Consider the following 18246-nt stretch of genomic DNA (forward strand, 5'->3'; position numbering starts at 1 on the left):
CCCACATGGAAGCAACAAAAGATCCCAAATAGCCAAACAAATCTTGAGGCAGAACAAAGCTTGGAGGAATCTCACTTCCTTCCTGACTTCAAATGTTTTACAAACCTTCAGTAATCAAAACAGTATGGTACTGGCATAGAGACAGATACACAGACAAATGGAACAGGACAGAGAGCCTAGAAATAAACCACACATACGCTGTCAACTGACCTTCCACAAAGAAGCCAAGAACACAAATGGAGAAAGGGCAGTCTCTTCAACAAATGGTTGAAGACTGAAAATCCAGATGCAAAAGAATTAAACTGGACTTTTATCCAACACCATACACAAAAAGACCAACTCAAAATGGATCAAAGACTTATTTGTAAGATCAGAAAGTATAAAACTCCTAGAGGAAAACATAGGGGGAAATCTTCTTGACAATTGGCAATGATTCTTGGATATGACGACCAAAAGCACAGCAACAAAAGCAAAAATAGGCAAATGGGACTAGATCAAACTAAAAAGCTTCTGCACAGCAAAAACCACAATTAACAAAAGGAAAAAGCAACTTATAAAACAGGAACAAATATTTGAGAATCCCATATTTGATAATGGGTAAATATAAGGAACTCCTATAACTCAATAGCAAAAAAAGTCTGATTTAAAAATGGGCAAAGCACTTACACAAACATTCTCCAAAGACACACAAATGCCAACATGTATATGAAAAAGTACTCAACATCACTAATCATCAGGGACATACCAATCAAGACCACAATGAGATCCTATCTCATACCTGTAGGATGGTTATTATAAACAAATAAAAAAACAAACAAAAAAGCCAACCAAACAAAAAATAACAAGTGTTGGAAAAGATGTAGAGAAATTGGAATCATTGTGTACTCTTGATAGGAATGTAAAATGGTACAGTGCTTATGGAAAACAGTATGGCAGTTCCTCAAAAAATTAAAGTAGAGCTGTCATATAATAAATCCCACTTCTGGGTACATAACCTAAAGAATTGAAATCAGAGTCTCAAAGAAATACCTGCATACCCATGTTCATTACAGAATTATTCACAATATCCAAGATAGAAAAACAACTTGTGTCCATTGATGTATGGTGTATAAAGACAATGTTGTATAAATATACAATGGACTATTATTTAGACTTAAAAAAGAAGGATGTCCTGGCATATGCAACATGGACAAACGTGGAGGAGATTATGCTAAGTGAAATAAGTCAGCCACAGAAGGACAGGATTTCACTTGTATGAGGTATCTAAAAAAGTAAAACTCATAGAAGCAGAGAGTAGAATGGTGGTTGCCAAGGGCTAGGGGGGAAGAAAAAATGGGAGTAGTTGTTCAGTTTTAGTCATGTACACTGAACAAATTCTGAGGTGCTGCTGTGGAATGTAGTACCTATAGTTAAATAATATTATATTGTGCACTTAAACATTTGTTAGGAGAATAGATCTCCTGTTTAAATTCTCTTACCACATTTAAAAAAAAAAAAGAAATAGGGAGAATACCAATAATCTGATTCAATGGATCCTTAGTTAAGAAATGGATTTAGAGAGAGTCCACTTTAATCTAAAGTATTACCAGTGGTCATTTCTGGTGGTAGTACTTCCATTTGAAATAGTTTCCTTTTGCAGAATCGTATTTTCTAATTTTGCTTCAATGATAATGTATGAATTGAATAGATATGCTTTGTCACTCCCCCAAAATAAAAATAAAACCATTAGTCTACTAATGTTTTAACAATTAAACATATTTTTAATTTCTAAAGCAATTCCAGTTTTTTATAAAAATTCAGTACTACTCAAACGAAATCACTGTTACGTTGAAAGCACTGTTTTACCATGTATAGTGGTACCCGTATTTGACAAACATTGGATCATGCTATGCAACCTGCTTAAAAAAAATTTTTTTTAAGAGAGAAAGGTGGTGCAGAGGCAGAGGGAGAGAGAGAGAATCTTAAGTAGGCTCCATGCCCAGTGCAGAGCCTGACACAGGGTTCAGTGTCACAACCCTGAGATCATGACTTGAGCCAAAATCAAGACTTGGACGTTTAACTGACTGAGCCCCTCAGGCACCCCTAAAAATATTTTTAACTAAACTTAAAATTTTTTGCCGAAGAATCTTTTCTTTTTTAACCCACATAAAGTTTTAAATAAAGGGTTTTTAAAAAATCCCCCCCCCCCGTCTCTCTCTCTATATATATTCAAATCGTTGGTTTTGTGTATTTGTAAAAATATATTGTCACAATATGCAAATGATTCTATAGTATACAGAATTGAAAATTAAAGTCCCTCCTGACTATCCTACAACCCCACATTCCTCTCTCCCAAGATAACCACAGATAAGAGCTAGATGTACATCCTGCACATATGCATGTATTTCTGAGGTATCTTGTTCAGAATATTAGTGTATCCATTTTGTGTTTATGAGTACCACTTCAAAATTTCTTCATGCTATATGGTGATTCAATTAGTAGCTAATTGGTGAATCACTATGGTGATTCATAGTGTCTGAAACACAGATTTGAAGCAAGACTGCTAGGGTTCAAATTCCAGCTCTGCTATGAGACCTTGGCCCAGGTTCTAATATTCCTATGCCTCAGTCCCACCTCCTTCCACCCTCTATAAAATGGAGACTATATTAGGTTGAACCACATGTAAGTGCCAAGGCATATGATTGCTATGATTCAGTCTTGTTTTAAAATTCTTTAATTTTAAGGTTTTTTTTTTTTTTTTTTTTTTTTTTAAATAATTCAATCTAGTAACAGACCTGTCTTATAGTGCTTGGAGAGGAAATACAGTTCAGCTTCCAAGCTGGATCTCCTGACCCCTAAAAACCAGTACGTTCTTTCTATTCCAGCCTTCGGCCTCCCTGCACAAAAGCAGAGATGTCACCATACCAATACCTGTACACTGTAATATCTGTTACAGATAATCCTTAACCCAGTGATATTGGAAGAACCAGTGAGATTCTGGGCCATTTGTAGTTCCTGTCCCAAAACACCTTGGTGATTAAATGAAACCTTCTGAATGCCAAGATGATTACTTTTAGGTATCAACTTGGGTAGGCCAAGGTGCTCAGCTGTTTGGTCAAACACCAATCTAGATGCTGTAAAAATACTGTAAAAGTATTTTTTAGATGCGATTAACATTTAATCAGTAGACTTTGAATAAAGCAGATTACTCTCCATGATGTGGGTAGGCATCATCTAATCAGTTGAAGGCCTTAAGGACAGAGCAAAGAAATAGAAAGACTTTTCTTTAAGACAGTGACCTGCTTGAGTTTCAAGTCTATACCCTGCAGAATTTGGACTCAGTTCCTAAATTTCCAACCTGTCAGTTTGCCCTATGGTTTTGGACTTGCCAACTCCTGCAATTGTGTGAATTAATTCCTTAAAATCAATCAACCTCTGTCTATATATGCAGATATAGGTATAGGTTCTGTTTTTCCGGACAACCCTTAACTAATACAGATATAGCTACTGGAAGCGAGAAGCTGCCATAACAAATACTTAAAAATTTAGGAGTGGCTTTGAAATTGGGTAACAGAGGTTGGAAGAGTTCTGAGCTGCATGGTAGACAAAGCCTAGAGTGCCTTGAAAAAACTGTTGGTAAAACACGGACATTAGAGGGTACTGGATGAGGCTCACTAAGGAAAGAGGGTGCTGTAGAGAGAGCTCCTACTGTCTTAGAGAACACATACATCGTTATCATCAGAATGCTGCTAGGAAGATGAGCATTGAAGGTATGTTTGCTGAGGTTTGGATAAAAGGGGAGAATATGTTATGAGAAACTTGCAGAAAGGTGACCCTTTTATAAAGCACACAGAACTTGGCAGAACTGTATTCTGCTGGATGGAAAGCAGAACTTATAAGCAATGAACCTGGATGTGTAGCTGAGGGGATTTCTAAGCAAAGGGTTGAAGGCATGGCCTGGTTTCTACTTGCTGCTTACAGTAAGATGGTAGAAGAGGGAGCTAAGTGGAGGACACTGTTAGGCAAAAAGGAACCAGAACTTGAAGTTCTGAAAAATTCTCAGCCTATCCATATTATAACTAATGAGAAAGCTTGCTCTGGAGATAACACCAAGGGACAACTGTTTATACAATCAGTCATTTCAGCAGAAATGCTGACAGCTTGCACTTAAGGGGACAGGGATGGGACACAATGAGGAAAGGCTGTCAGGCTTCTGGAATTCTCCTGGCAAAAAAAGGGGCAAGAGAGCAATTGAGGGAAGGGAGGAATGACCAAAGGGGATGGAGCAACTTTCTTGATTTTAGAGGGCAGGGCCCCACCCAGGGCTGAGGGGGTGGGGCCTACACTGTGGTGGGCCCAAAGGACAGAGTATTAGCCAAAAGATTATTCTCAAGCCTTAAAATCTAATGCGATTCTAGGTTCTGGACATATTTGGAACTCATTACCTCTTTTTCCTTCCCAATATTCTCCCTTTTGCCATAGGAAGGTCTATCCTATGTTTGTTCAAACATTACATACTGGAGCACATAACTTGGTTCATAACTGGAGAGGAGTCCTGCCCTAGGAGGAATTATATCCGAGTTTGATCCATACCCGATTTAGATATTTAATATAAGATTTTGAACTTACAAGTTGATGTTGGAATGGGTTAGGATTTTGGGAGTGTTGGGATGGGATGAATTTATTTTGCATTTTTGGACCAGATTGTTAGGAGCTGAACTGTACACTCCCAAACTCCCATGTTGAAGCCCTAACCTCCAACGTGATGGTACTTGGAGTTGGGGACTTCTGGAGATAATTAGGTATAGATGAGGTCATGAGGACAGGGCCCTTGTAATGGGACTCATACCCTTATAAAAAGAAGAGACACCAGAAAGCTGGTGTGTGTGCGCCCACACTCTCTCTGCCCTGTTGAGGCAGCAAAAAAGTGGCCACCTGCAAACCAAGAAAAGAGCTCTCACCACATGAACCCTGATTTCAGATTTCCAGCAGCAGAACTGCGAGGAATAAATTTCTGTTGTTTAAGCCAGTGAGTTATGGTATTTTGTTATGGTAGTCTGAGCAGAGTATACAGTGACATTATTTGGAAACAGGATCACTGCAGGGATAATTAGGTAAGTGAAGATGAGTCAGTAGGATGGGCCCTAATGCAGTATCATTGATGTCCTTAATAAAGGGGGGGGCAGGCTTAGACACTGAGACAGAGAGAGAAGATGATGTGAAGACACAGGGAGAAGACAGCCATCTCCAAGCCAAGGAGAAAGGCTTGGAACAGACCCTTCCCTCAACAGCCCTCAGAAAAAACCGGCCCTGCTGACATCCTGATTTCAGACTTCTGGCCTCCGGAACTGTGAGACAATAGATACCCTATTATTTAAGTCACCCAGTTTTGTGGCATTTTGTTGTGGCATTCCTAGCAAACGAATACATACTTCTGAGAAACTTTCAGTAGCCTGATTTCCTAATGGGAAATATAGAATTTGTGTAAGTCATGACTGTGTGGGGAATAATAAATAACCCTCTATGTTGCTGTTCTCCATTTTAATAAATGAACATAAATAAGTTTGGGGAATGAAAATTTGCTATGAGCATAAGGATTCACAGTCATGAATACACTAGTCATTCTTCTCTGTTATAGATATTTGAAGGTTTGGGTATCGCTTATGCAAAATACCATAATTTCTTTTTACTGCACTCTATTAAATTTAAGTTGAAACGAACACTTGTATGGGACTTGGTATTTTAGAAGAATATCCAATATGTTCTTTTAAAATAATGCCAGATGTCCATATTAATTTAGATATTGGCTGATACATAAAATACAATTATTTTATGGCACGCAATGCAAACTGACCTGAATATATTATAAAACTTAAAAATATTATAGAGACCTGAGTTTATGATATTAAAAATATTGATTTTATTTTCAGCAGTAAGCTACTGAATTCAAGTATTTGGTTTTTAGTTACAAAAGAAAGTACTTTAAAGACTATGATAGAAACTGAAGTCAATGCTTTTAATACAATCTCCATAGCAACACGGGAAGGAGCAAAGTCTGGTGGACCAAATGAAAGCCACAAACTCTCAATTTCAACCCTAGCATTAACTCACCACAGAAGGCCATGTTTATATCTTGGCATTTCATCTGTGCTATAAACACAGGCACTTCTGGCTTTGCTCAACAAACGGGCATTGCCTAAATCCTATGTACTGAATATACTCATTTTATTAAGCTCATACTATTATATTTATGTTCTGAAACAATATAAGATTATTCATACTGAATTTTTAGGTTGTAGCAGAGAAGTAAGTAATAGTAAATAAAATACTTAAATACTGAATACATTTCCCAAATTTCACATAAAGATAACACAAAAATGACTTCATTTGAAGTATCTACTTTATTTTCAGAAATTAATTACCATGATAAAAAGAGTGTTTATCTTTTTGAATAGGTATTCAGAATGTTATCAGCTACTGACAGAGTATCCTGACCATACGGAATTGTTTTCATTTTCATATTTTCAGTAAGAAAAATGTCTTCTACAGAAAATTGTACAATAATCCATAAGGGTTTCACTATAGTTTAATGAATTAGTTAAAATTATCTCTGATGGTATTTTACTAATACGAAGAGCATTTGCTAAAAACACATACATCCACACAAGAAACTTTAAAGTCTCTGAGCTTAAGAAAAAAAGATTAAAATAGTCAACATTTGCTTAGTATTACATTGCTAGGCTCTTTCCATGAATGATCTCATTTGCTTCACAATGACCTTATTAAGCAGATATTATTATTATGCTCACTTTATTAATGAAAGGCTGAGGCTCAGAGATGTTAAGTGCTTTGCCCATGGTTTTCTGGTCCAAGCCCGTGCACCTGACTGCTATGCACTGGGGCTCTCCTCGACTCTGCCTATTTCATGTCAATTTTATTCATGTAGTAATACACTCAGACTCTGACTCAGTCCTTTTAACTCTAATCTAAATGGAATGCCGCCACTACATTTGATGATGTGGTCATCTTGGACTGGAAGTCACTCATTTAGAAAGGTTTAGAAGAAAGGCTTCTTGTGGGCAGGCGCAACAAAACAGGACACATTAAAAATACAGAGAGTGAAAACAGATACTGAAAAGTATAACACAACAGGATCATTCAGGGTTGGAAAAAGATCAATGTAGTTTTGCAAGGGAGTGGTTAGAGAGATAGTAGAGGGAACTACTGTTTGTTGGACACTCATTATATGTCAGGGTTTCACCTTCATCATGTGCCAATCCTCATGATGCCCTCGCCTCCCCAGCAGGCTGTTCTAATCCCATTCTGAGATTAGGAGAGGTCCAGTAACCCGTTCAGGCTCCCTTCTCATTCTATAAAAATGGTTATAAAGGAAACGCTCTTGGCACTGAATAGGAATAACAAGTTATCTGAAAAAGTTACTAACCCAAAATATCATTTGATGAATAAGTGAGGTGTTACAGAGTTTGCTGTGTTTTTTTTTTTAACTTTGAAAAATGTGAACTTAGAAAATCCTAAATGTAGAATATCTATATGCTGAGGTTGTGCTAATGGGGATTTTTCATTTGATGTCCTAATTTTAATTGTCTAGTTTTCTTTTTTTAAACTACCAGGATAGGGGTTTTTACTTGGTGAACATTCTTAGCAAATTCAAGGCACTGTGCCAAGAAATAGAGAGTGGTAAGAGAATGGCATTTGGAAGTGTTAGAAATTCAAAACAGAAACACACATACACATGCACATACACACAAGTGTGTGTGCACGATGTTGAGCCATGCACTTTCAGTTAGCAGTGCCAATTAAATAGAAGGGCTGGGCTGGTCCCATTATATAACAAATATTTTGTTCTTACATTCCTTATTGCCTAAAGACCATTGTGAATAGGGAATAGCAGGAAAACGCTCCTACAAAGAATAAGCTACTCTAAATAATACATACAATAAAACTGTTCTGTATACAACCAAAAAAGTAATAAAGGGAAGTCCAGTTTTCTTGTGATGCTGAAAATGTGCTTTTGTTTCATTCAGCTGTATCTCAGGAAGCACTCTATGCACCTTTAGAGCTGATGACTTAACAATACTTCCACGCATGGCCTCCACCCCTTGCCCAGGTGTAAGCCCTGGTGCCCACTTAGGCATGATTACCCCTGGTGCAGCCCTGCCATCGGCGTCTCTCTCAAGGGAAAGAGCTTGGGGTAGACAATCGTAAACATGGGCTCACTACACCGGTGACAGTGCCCCAGGGGGCAGTGCAGCAGCTCCAGGAGACTTCTGGGTAACGAGATTGGAGACAGAAAGTTCAAATCTGGAACACAAGAGAAAATCATGCATGAATTTAAAAAACCAGATTTCTTTAAGCTAGATTTAAGACATGTTTCTTTGTTACTAAGTCAGTTCAGTGAGTTAAAAAGTATCGCATGTTGAAAATACTGTTATCTGATAGGCACAGAATTATTTGGAAATGAAAGATTTTTTAACCTCTTTGATACTAAGAGAAAAACCAAAATCTACTCTTTTAACAGCAAATAGAAGGTGTCTTGAGGTAGAAGCAAGAAAAGAATAAGACCAAATATTCTTGAAGAACAAAGATAAAAAAGGCATTAATTTACCCAGAGAAGGGTTGTAAAAACTTTCTATGGCAGACTTGAGACTGAAAAAGAACTGGCACCAAAGACTAACACTGACTTTCATTAAATTCTTCCTAAGTCAACTGGATATCTAGCATTACTCAAGTTGAACTATATTTACTGAAAAGAATGAAAATGGGAAACAAGGAAATCAAAGAAAAGAAAAAGAACGAAACAAGCTCTTCCGTGTTTCATTCCTGCAAGCTGTCATTTATAGAGAGGGTGTCTCCTTATCAGTCTAGCCGGAGCTCTACAAAAGAAACACTGAAAGCAAAACATCCCCATGGCCCAGGAATCCTGAACACAAGTGTAGCACTCTGGATTGCCATGGACGGGAAACATCCAAGAGACAGAGAGGGAAACGGTCACGCTACAAATTACTGACTCATCTTTGGGAAGGAAACACAAATTATCTTCTCATCCTTTATATCTATTTGAACTTTATCAATAACCATTTATAAAAACAGAATTTACCCCTAGGTGAATAATTACAGTTGTCTTTTTAGTATTAAAAAAATAACATTGTATGAGACATTCCTAGAGGGTTAATGTTTTTGGATGTTAGATGTTTTTGGATGGAGATGTTTTGGATGGATCTTTATTTTTTTCTAAAGCAAAGACAAAACATTTAGCAGTTTTAAAAGCACTTGGAATGTATCTTATTAAAATTGCCTCCTGCTTTCTTAAGGCATCTCTGAGACACATATCACAATACCCATAAAATCTATGTACCGCCAAATCCTCTCCAAACCAAGAGTTAACGTGCTATGGTAATACTGCCAGGGACTCCTGATATTTCTTTCCCTTTAGGTATGAAATTTCTCAGATGCGAGGAGGCTGCTGGCTGAAACCTGCTTCTGCTGGGAGGTCCCCCATTTTGCTTTCAGGATAAGCTTTTGGCATTTTTTCCCCCAACTCAAGGAAGTACATCTGCCAGCATTCTCACTTCCACCAGATATGTTCCCAAACACCAATTTCCTTCATTTAAACCACATGGTTTAACTTTTAACCTCCGTCCTTTATGACTGAAGACTGTATTTGAGTGAACGCTCCTCTGTGTCTGCAGGGGGTGCCGAAGGGAGCAGTGTTGATAAAATACTAAAACTCTGGTTTATTATTATTTTTAATTAAAAAAAGGCCCCATTGTACAACAATATGAATGTACTTAATGCCACTAACTGAGCACTTAAAACTGGTTAAAGTAAATTTTACGTTATGTAAGAAATGGACACAATAGGCACAGCATGAAACATAATTTCTAGGTTCACCGGTTAAGAGGCAGAAAGTCCTGTGTACCTTTAAGAAAAGTGTGGTAGGTGTGATGGAGACTCCTCATGGCCAGCTCTTGCAGAGGCAGAACATGATCATTCTCTGTCCCTATGGCCTTCACCTCGGCAGGCAGGAAAACAGTTAGCTGCCCCGATGAGAAAGAAAGCAGCTTTACCTCGGAAACTTGAATGGGAGCCCCACAGCTGCAGAAAGACACATTCACAGTATTATTAGCAAAAAAAAAAAAAAAAAAAAAAAAAAAGGAAAAGAATATATGTGCCAATAAAAATGTGTTAATCAAAATATACATTTAAAATTTTAAGACACTGCCGAATTGCCAGAATTCTTTTCAAAGTGAACAGATGCTAGCCTGGGTTCTTTAATGAAACCTGGCACAGAAATATACACTCATCAATTGGAACTCAGCTATAGCACAGTTACTTCCAGTAAGGACAAACTTTGAAGGAACTTTCCTTTGTGAGACTGACACAATTTGTGCTGGAAGAGCCATTGATCCTCACTGCATTACCCTTTCCAAGTTCATGTCTACTGAAATTTTCAAAATTAAAAGGAAAAAAACAGTGCTCTGTTAAGTTACAGCACTTTGGTTTAACCAAATTTTTGTGGTGGGGGAAGCAGCCCCACAAAGCAAATTGATTTTTAATGGTAGAAGATAACTTTATTGGATCCTTCCACAAACTTGTATGGAAATTATTCATGACAAAGCCTATTGACTACACTAAGGTATGTCCTATCCCCCACAGCCACTCATAACTAGAAAGGAGGCAGAGGAGCTCTGTTCCTACAACTGCCAAAACTATGGAATCCAACTTCATCCTATCTCTCATCTGGGACCACCAGATTACCTAAAAGTCTCAAGACTTTACTTCTCTAATGACAAACAGGTGTGAACCAACCTTGGTTCTCCAGATACAATCTGAGGTAAGCTCTCTGTCCTCAACCAGAGACAGGCAATGAGGGAGAGGGCATGGGCTTGGGCTGCAGAAGCTGGCAGCTAATTCCTTTTACCAGAAAATCAGAGCATCCGCTCTATGCCACCCAGTTAAAGAGATTTAAAGAGTATAACAACAAAACAAAAGAAAAGCAAATCCAAACAAGATGACTTTCCTTTGGAAAATGTAAGAGTTACAATATAATTGTTCTAATGTTGGGTCAGAGAAGATAAAGTGACTGTCCAGGGAATTAAGGAAGATTTCCTAGAGGAGACAATATCTGACTCAACTGACATCACTCAACCAATTTCTCCACCCAGCTGAAAAGAAAGAACCTCAGAAGGTCACTCTGAGACACCTTCCTGAGCAAAACCCATATCCAAAAGAGACCCACTGCTTCAAATTTGAACATTATAGTTTGATTTTGCCTTTTCAACAGCATCTCATATTCTGTACCCAGTTCTTTATGTCAACATTGTATTTCTGGGATTCATCTATGTTGCTGCATGTACTACAGTTTACTCATTTTCACTGCTCTGTAGTAGCTGATAGACTGTTTCCAGCGTTGGGCTATCATGAATATTTTTGTGTTATTTGATGCATATGAGCATACACTTCTGTTAGGTACATATGTAAGATCAGAATAGGCTTATTTATTACAGTAAGGAGAGACAGATGGTGAAAAGGTAAATATAAAATAAAACAGAGTGAGAGGGGAGTGAGAGCTGAATTAATCAAAGGAAGTCTTTTCTGAGGAGCTGACACCAGAGCAGAGACCCGACTGAAGAGTACAGTTGAATCAGGGAAGAGGAATTCCATCACAGGATGACAGGCATGTTAAGTGGAGGACAAGAAATGAAGAACTCAGGGAGTCCAAAGCAGCTAGAGTTTGCAGGAGAAAGAACCTCAGGGGAGAGGGATGCGCAAAGAGAGAACTCTGGAGATCTGCAGAGGGTCCCCCTTAAGTATTCTGAGGAGTCCTGATCAGCACAGGCATGTGAGGAAACTGAGCCTGGACAAGGAACCAGCTGAAAACATGAAAGGTTTTTCATCTTTTCCATGCAGGGTTGAATACAGTGCTTGTCCCTATCAATCAGACTTGAACCTCACAGTTCATGATGCATTAGGTGGAGTAGAGGGGAATAATTAGTACTAGACTGAATACTATTCCATTCCCATCTAGCAAATCCTAAAAGCCCTATCTGAAAAGATAAAACTGTTTCCAATGAACTTAATTGTGTCCCAGAACATATATCAAGAATAGTTGTATGAATACAAAAATAGCCAGCACTCAACATGGTAAAATTCACACTGTCCACCATCCAGTAAAAAATTACCAGGCTTTCCAATAAGCAGGAAAATATGACCTATAATGAGAAAAATCAGGCAACTGAAATCAACCAAGAACTGACAGATATCAGAATAAGCAGTACAGGTCATTATAATATATATAATTACTTCCTAGGAGAAGGACATGTAACATACAGAGCTCTCACCTAAAGAAACTGGAAACAAAAGAGCAAATTAAACCTTAATAGAAGAAAAGAAATAAAGAACATCAAGAAAATCAATGACACTACCATGTACTTATCCAAAGGATACAATCATAATGAAGGGGTACATGCTCCTCAATGTTTATAGCAGTAGTGTTTACAATAGGCCTAATATGGAAAGAGCCCCAGATGTCCATCAACAGATGAATGGATAGATGTCACACACACACACACACACACACACACTAGAATATTACTTACCCATCAAGAAGAATGGAATATTGTCATTTACAATGACATGGATATTGGGGTATGGATAATGGGGTATTATGCTAAGCAAAATAAATTACAGAGGAAGACAAATACTATATGATTTCACTCATATGTGGAATTTAAGAAATAAAACAGATGAACATAAGGGAAGGGAAGGAAAAATTTAGATAAAGGCAGAGAGGGAGGCAAACCATAGAGACTCTTAACTACAGGCCACAAACAGGGTTGCTGGAGGGGAGGCGGGTGAGGGGCTGAGGTAATTGGGTGATGGGCATTAAGGAGGGCACTTGATGTAATGAGCACTGGGTGTTACATGCAACTGATGAATTGCTAAATTCTACCCCTAAAACTAAGAATACTATATATGTTAACTCAATTGAATTTATTATTTATTTTTAAAGGTTTTATTTATTTATTCATGAGAGACACAGAGCAAGAGGCAGAGACACAGGCAGAGGGAGAAGCAGGCTCCATGCAGGGAGCCTGATGTGGGACTCGATTCCAGGACTCCAGAATCACGCCCTGGGCTGAAGGCAGGCGCTAAACTGCTGAGCCACCCAGGGATCCCCAACTAAATTGAATTTAAATAAAGAATTTTTTAAAAAAAATTAATGGTATAGAAAATGGGATGATAAGGAAAAATCAATTAAAAGCTGGAGCTTTGAAAAGATCGATAAAATTGATACATTTCTAACCAGACTAATCAGAGAGAAGACACAAATTATCAGTATCAGGAAGGAGAAAGGAGCTATTGCCCAGTTTAGGCAACAAGTAAGTTTATGCCAGTACAAAGTCCTTGAAGGACTAAAGTTATCAGGCTCACTCCAGAAAGATTTAAGATGAACGGTGCTATATTTATTTAAGACATTGAATTTATAGTTAATAGGCTGGAATATTTCTCCACTCATTCTATGAAGCCAGAATTCTCCTGATATAAACACCGGACAAACACATTACAAGAGGAAAAAAGAAAAAAAAAAAGAAACAACTCAGCATCACTCTTGAACATAGTTGGGAAAAGTCTAAACAAGATTTTAGCAAACTGAATTCAACAATATATCAAGTCATTAGGGCCAAATGAGGTTTATCCTACCAATCAAGATTTTATTAACATTAGAAAAATCAATGTTATCCACTATACTAAAACTTAAAAAAGGAAAAACCATAGATAATTTCAATAGATTAAAAAACGTTGTCTAACAAAATTCAACACTTATTAAAAAAAACTTAAAAAATTTGAAAAGATGGGAATTTATTCATCTGAATAAAGCTAACTATGACAAGACAACAGTTTATACTTGGTGAAAGACTGTTTTCCCAATAAGTTCAGTAAGACAAACATGTCTGCTCTCACTACCTTTATTTAACATTGTACAGAGGTTATAGCCCGTGTAATAAAGAAAAAGAAATAAAAGGCAACCAGATTTGTAATGAAGAAGTAAAACTGCCTTTATTCCCCAAAAAACATTACTGTATATGCAGAAAGTCCAACAGAATCTACAAAAACCAAACCAAACCAAACCAACAACAAAAAACTACTAGAACTATTAAGCGAGCTTATTAGCAAGTTTGGAGCACGTGGGTCAATATACAACATTATTTGTACTTCTAAATGATAGCAACAATCATTGGAAATTGAAAAATATTTAAAGACCATATATAATAGAAAAATATGAAATAATTAGGGATAAATCTGACAAAAGATGTTCATGACTTGTTCACTAAAAACTATTAAATATTGCTGAGAAATGAAGATATTTATTATGATCATGGAGTGAAAGGTTCAAAATTGGCAGGATATTAATTCTCCTCAAATTGATCTATAGATTCAATGCAGTCAAAAACCACACAGCAGGTTTTTTTAAAAATATAAATTGAAACTCTGATTCTAAAATTTATGTGGAAATACAACAATTAGAATAGTCAAACAACTTTGAAAAAAATTGGAGGACTAACACTAATTAGTCCTAATTTTAAGACTTACAGTAAAAGTATGGTAATTAAGACAATGTGTATTGGTGTCAAAACAGACCAATAGATCAACTGAGCAAAGAGAATTTCTGGAAATAGACCTATACTTATAAGGATAACAATTTTTCAACAAAGGTACAAAGGCAGTACAGTGTTGAAAAGATAGTATTTCTAATAGATGGTGCTGGAACAACTGAATATCCATATGAAAAAAAAAAAGAAAGAAAAAAGAAAAAACAGCCATACCTGTACCATATACAAAAATTAACTCAAAATAAGTCATAGATCAAAATGTAAACCCAAACCTTAAACATTCTAGAAGACAACCCAGAAGAAAAGCTTTGTGATTTGGGTTACACCAAAAGCAAGATCCATAAAGGCACATATTGATAAACTGGACTTTATCAAAATAAAAAATGTCTACTCTTTAAAAGGCCCCATTAAGATAATAAAAAGACAAGCCATGGACTGGGAGAAAAGACATGGGGAAAAGATCTATATAGACACTATGTCAAAGAAGATATATGGATGGCAGATAAGACAAGCAAAGATATATGCATTCTTATTCACTAGAAAAATGCCATTTAAAGCCATAGTGAAATACCACTGCAGAACAATTAGTATGAATAAAATTTAAAAGACTGATTATTCCTAAAGTGGCAAATACAGGGAAGAACCGAAAATCTCTTATACTGAGGTGGGAATGTAAAATGATAGTTATTTGTTTAAAGTTCGCAGTTCTTTAAAAAAAATAAGGCTATATATGATCCAGATTCTCTACTTCTAGTTATGCATCCAAGTAAATTTAAGACTAGGACCATTAAAGGACAGTTTATGTATGCCTATAGCAGCTTTATGTGTAATAAACTCAAAACCTAGAACCAACACAAATGTCCATAACAAGTGAATGGAAATAAGCTGTAGCATGTCTGTAGAATGGAATTCCATATGGCAATCAAAAAGAATGAACCAGTGATACACACTACATCATGAATAAATCTCTAAATCTTTATGCCGAAAAAAGCCAGACCAAAACAGAGTATATATTGTTTGATTGCTTTCATGTAAAACTCTAGAAAATACAGATTAATGTACAGTAACAGAAGATAGATCAATAGTTTTCCGGAGATAGGATGGGGGAGGAAGGACTGAATACCAATAGGCCTGAGAAAACTTTGGGAGTGATGTGTATGTTTATTACCTTAATTGTACTGAAGGTAAAATTGTACTGATGATGCAAAGCAAAATAAATACAACGTATGAATAGGATATTGAAAAACATAAGAGCTGAAATTGATGAAAAGGAAACAAAGAATAGAAAGTATAAACAAATCCAAATCTGGTTCTTTCGAATAAAAATGTGCCTGGCATGTACTGATTAAAAGAATAAAAGAAATTAAAAATACACAACATTACAATAAAAGAGGAGCTGGGGCAGCTGGGTGGCACAGTTAGTTAAGTGTCCAATTCTTGGTTTTGGCTCAGGTCATGCTTTCAGGATCATGAGATAGACCCCCACATTGGGCTCCATGATCAGCATGGAGTCTGCTTGAGATTTCCTCTCCCTTTGCTCTTCCCTCCCCTCAAATACATAATCTTTCAAAAAAAAAGCGTAAAAGAGGAATAAGACAGATATGAAAGGGATGAATAGATTTATAAAGAAGTTTCACTTCTTGTGATAATAAGCCAGGTAACAAAACAGAATCTGAGGCACACAAAGCAACATCTGGGGGTACTTCTTTCCTAAGGGTGTTTGTCAATTACTGAAAAGATTGCTTGGAAGCAGAGCACCATCTTACAGCCTAAAGGGAGCCAGAGGGACAAAAAATGGTGTCCAGAGTCCATTAAGGAAGATGAAGGACTGATAAATCATCCACACAAAGGACTCCTGGAGTAAGAAGGAACTGAAGGTAGAGGCCATCTCAAGCACTGAAGCCTAACTTCAAACCATCTCCATTTCTGAAATGGATTTAAAACTGCCAGCAATGGAAAAGACCCTTGCAAACTGCCAGAAGGTCATTATGTCTGCCAGGGTCCAGACAGGAGGCAAAACCACGCTAGGAATTTGAAGAGAGAGAATTTTAAGAATTGTTAATCAGAAAGAAGCCTCTAGAAACTAGGGAGCACGAACAAGAAAGTTACTTAGAGGCTTAGAATGCCTCCCCCTCTAGACCTATTCGGGAAGGGCATGACCACCACAGGAGCACCCAGTGCTATGGAGAAGAAACGAGCTATGGGGTGCACACTGCAGCCAGTTCACAGATACAGCCTGTCAGGTACCACAGAAACTTACTGGAGAGTCTGACCTGCTGCTAGGGGCTAGAAAACATGCTGGAGGGTCTAGCTGGTTCACAGAATCAGCTCCCTGGGTGGCAGATCAGCAGGTGGTCTGCAAGAGTGGTCTGCTAAGGAACAGAGAAATTTGCTGCAGAGTATGGGTTTCTGCTGGACTGTTCTGGATCTCCCTTTGCTAGCTGCTGGGCAGAAAACAGCAGCCTAGATGCATGAAGGGAAATGCCTTCCTCCTGTTTTGACCTTGAAGTATCCCTCCATGGCTTTCTTTTTTATTTATTTATTATTTATTCATTCATTCATTCATTCATTCATGAGAGACACACACACACACACACACACAGACAGAGAGAGAGAGAGAGGCAGAGACACAGACAGAGGGAGAAGCAGGCTCCATGCAGGGAGCCTGATGTGGGACTTGATCCCAGGACTCCGGGATCACAGCCCAGGCTGAAGGCAGGCGCTAAACCACTGAGCCACCCAGGGATCCCTCCTCTATGGCCTTCTATTGAAGAAGACTTATATTAATCCAGATGACAAAGGAGAAAGTTCTCTAGGAGCCAGTTCCAGGGAAAAAAGTCAGTTTGGAGCAATAGAAGCAATAGATTGATAAAAGACACATATACTTGACTCCTCTCTATAGGGAGATAATATAATTTGAGGCATATGATAATATAACAGTTCTTTATATACCACATCTGGCAGGCAATCAAAATTAACCAGGTACAATGGTAGATAAAACGGCCTAAAAGAAAATAAAGAGAAAAAAACGATTAACAAAAAGATTTTGAAAAAGATTCACAATGATGGAATTATCTGATACAAACTTTATTTTTTAAATTATTTATTTTGGCCAAGAGGGCACAGGACCACAAGGACGCTCCTGCCCCAAGCTGAGCAGATCAGTGGCCCCGCCCCGGAGCCTCCAGGCCCTGCAGACCAAGAGCCCCGGAGTTACTGCGGGGGCTGAATCCAGGTTTCCAGAGCTGGCCCCGCCACTGTGGCTGTTCCTCCTGGGGCCTCACGGGGTAAACAACCCCCACTGAGCCCTGCACCAGGCAGGGGGCAGAGCAGCTCCCTCAAGTGCAAACACCTGAAAATCAGCACAACAGGCCCCTCCCCCAGAAGACCAGCTAGAAGGACCAGTTCCAGGGGAAGTCAAGGGACTTAAAGTATATAGAATCAGAAGATACTCCCCCGTGGTTTTTGTTTTTTTTTGTTTTGTTTTGTGTTTTTTTTCCTTTCTTTTTGATTTCTGATTGCTTCCCCCACCCCCTTTTTTTCACCTTTCTTTCTTTCTTTCTCTTTTTCTTCTCTTTTTCCCCTTTTTTTCTTCTTTCTCTTTTTTTCTCTTTTCTTTCCTTCTCTCTCT

The 18246-nt window shown here is 37.8% G+C and overlaps 1 protein-coding gene across 6 annotated transcripts in view; it reads right to left on the minus strand.

The window, feature by feature from the left end:
• The window catches only part of LRRC28 (leucine rich repeat containing 28), a 164322-nt gene that overhangs the window by 13128 nt on the left and 132948 nt on the right, over positions 1-18246 (minus strand). For 5 of the 6 annotated variants that reach the window (XM_041752717.1, XM_041752712.1, XM_041752714.1 and 2 more), the window contains 2 exons: positions 9920-10095; positions 8142-8301 (listed from right to left, as the gene is read on the minus strand). In XM_041752717.1, the coding sequence (XP_041608651.1) occupies positions 8142-8301; positions 9920-10095 (336 nt within the window). The remainder of the gene's footprint in view (positions 1-8141; positions 8302-9919; positions 10096-18246) is intronic. The other variant, XM_041752716.1, reaches the window with a different exon arrangement.

The sequence above is a fragment of the Vulpes lagopus genome, chromosome 4 (genome assembly GCF_018345385.1).
Source record: "Vulpes lagopus strain Blue_001 chromosome 4, ASM1834538v1, whole genome shotgun sequence".
Lineage (NCBI taxonomy): Eukaryota > Metazoa > Chordata > Mammalia > Carnivora > Canidae > Vulpes > Vulpes lagopus.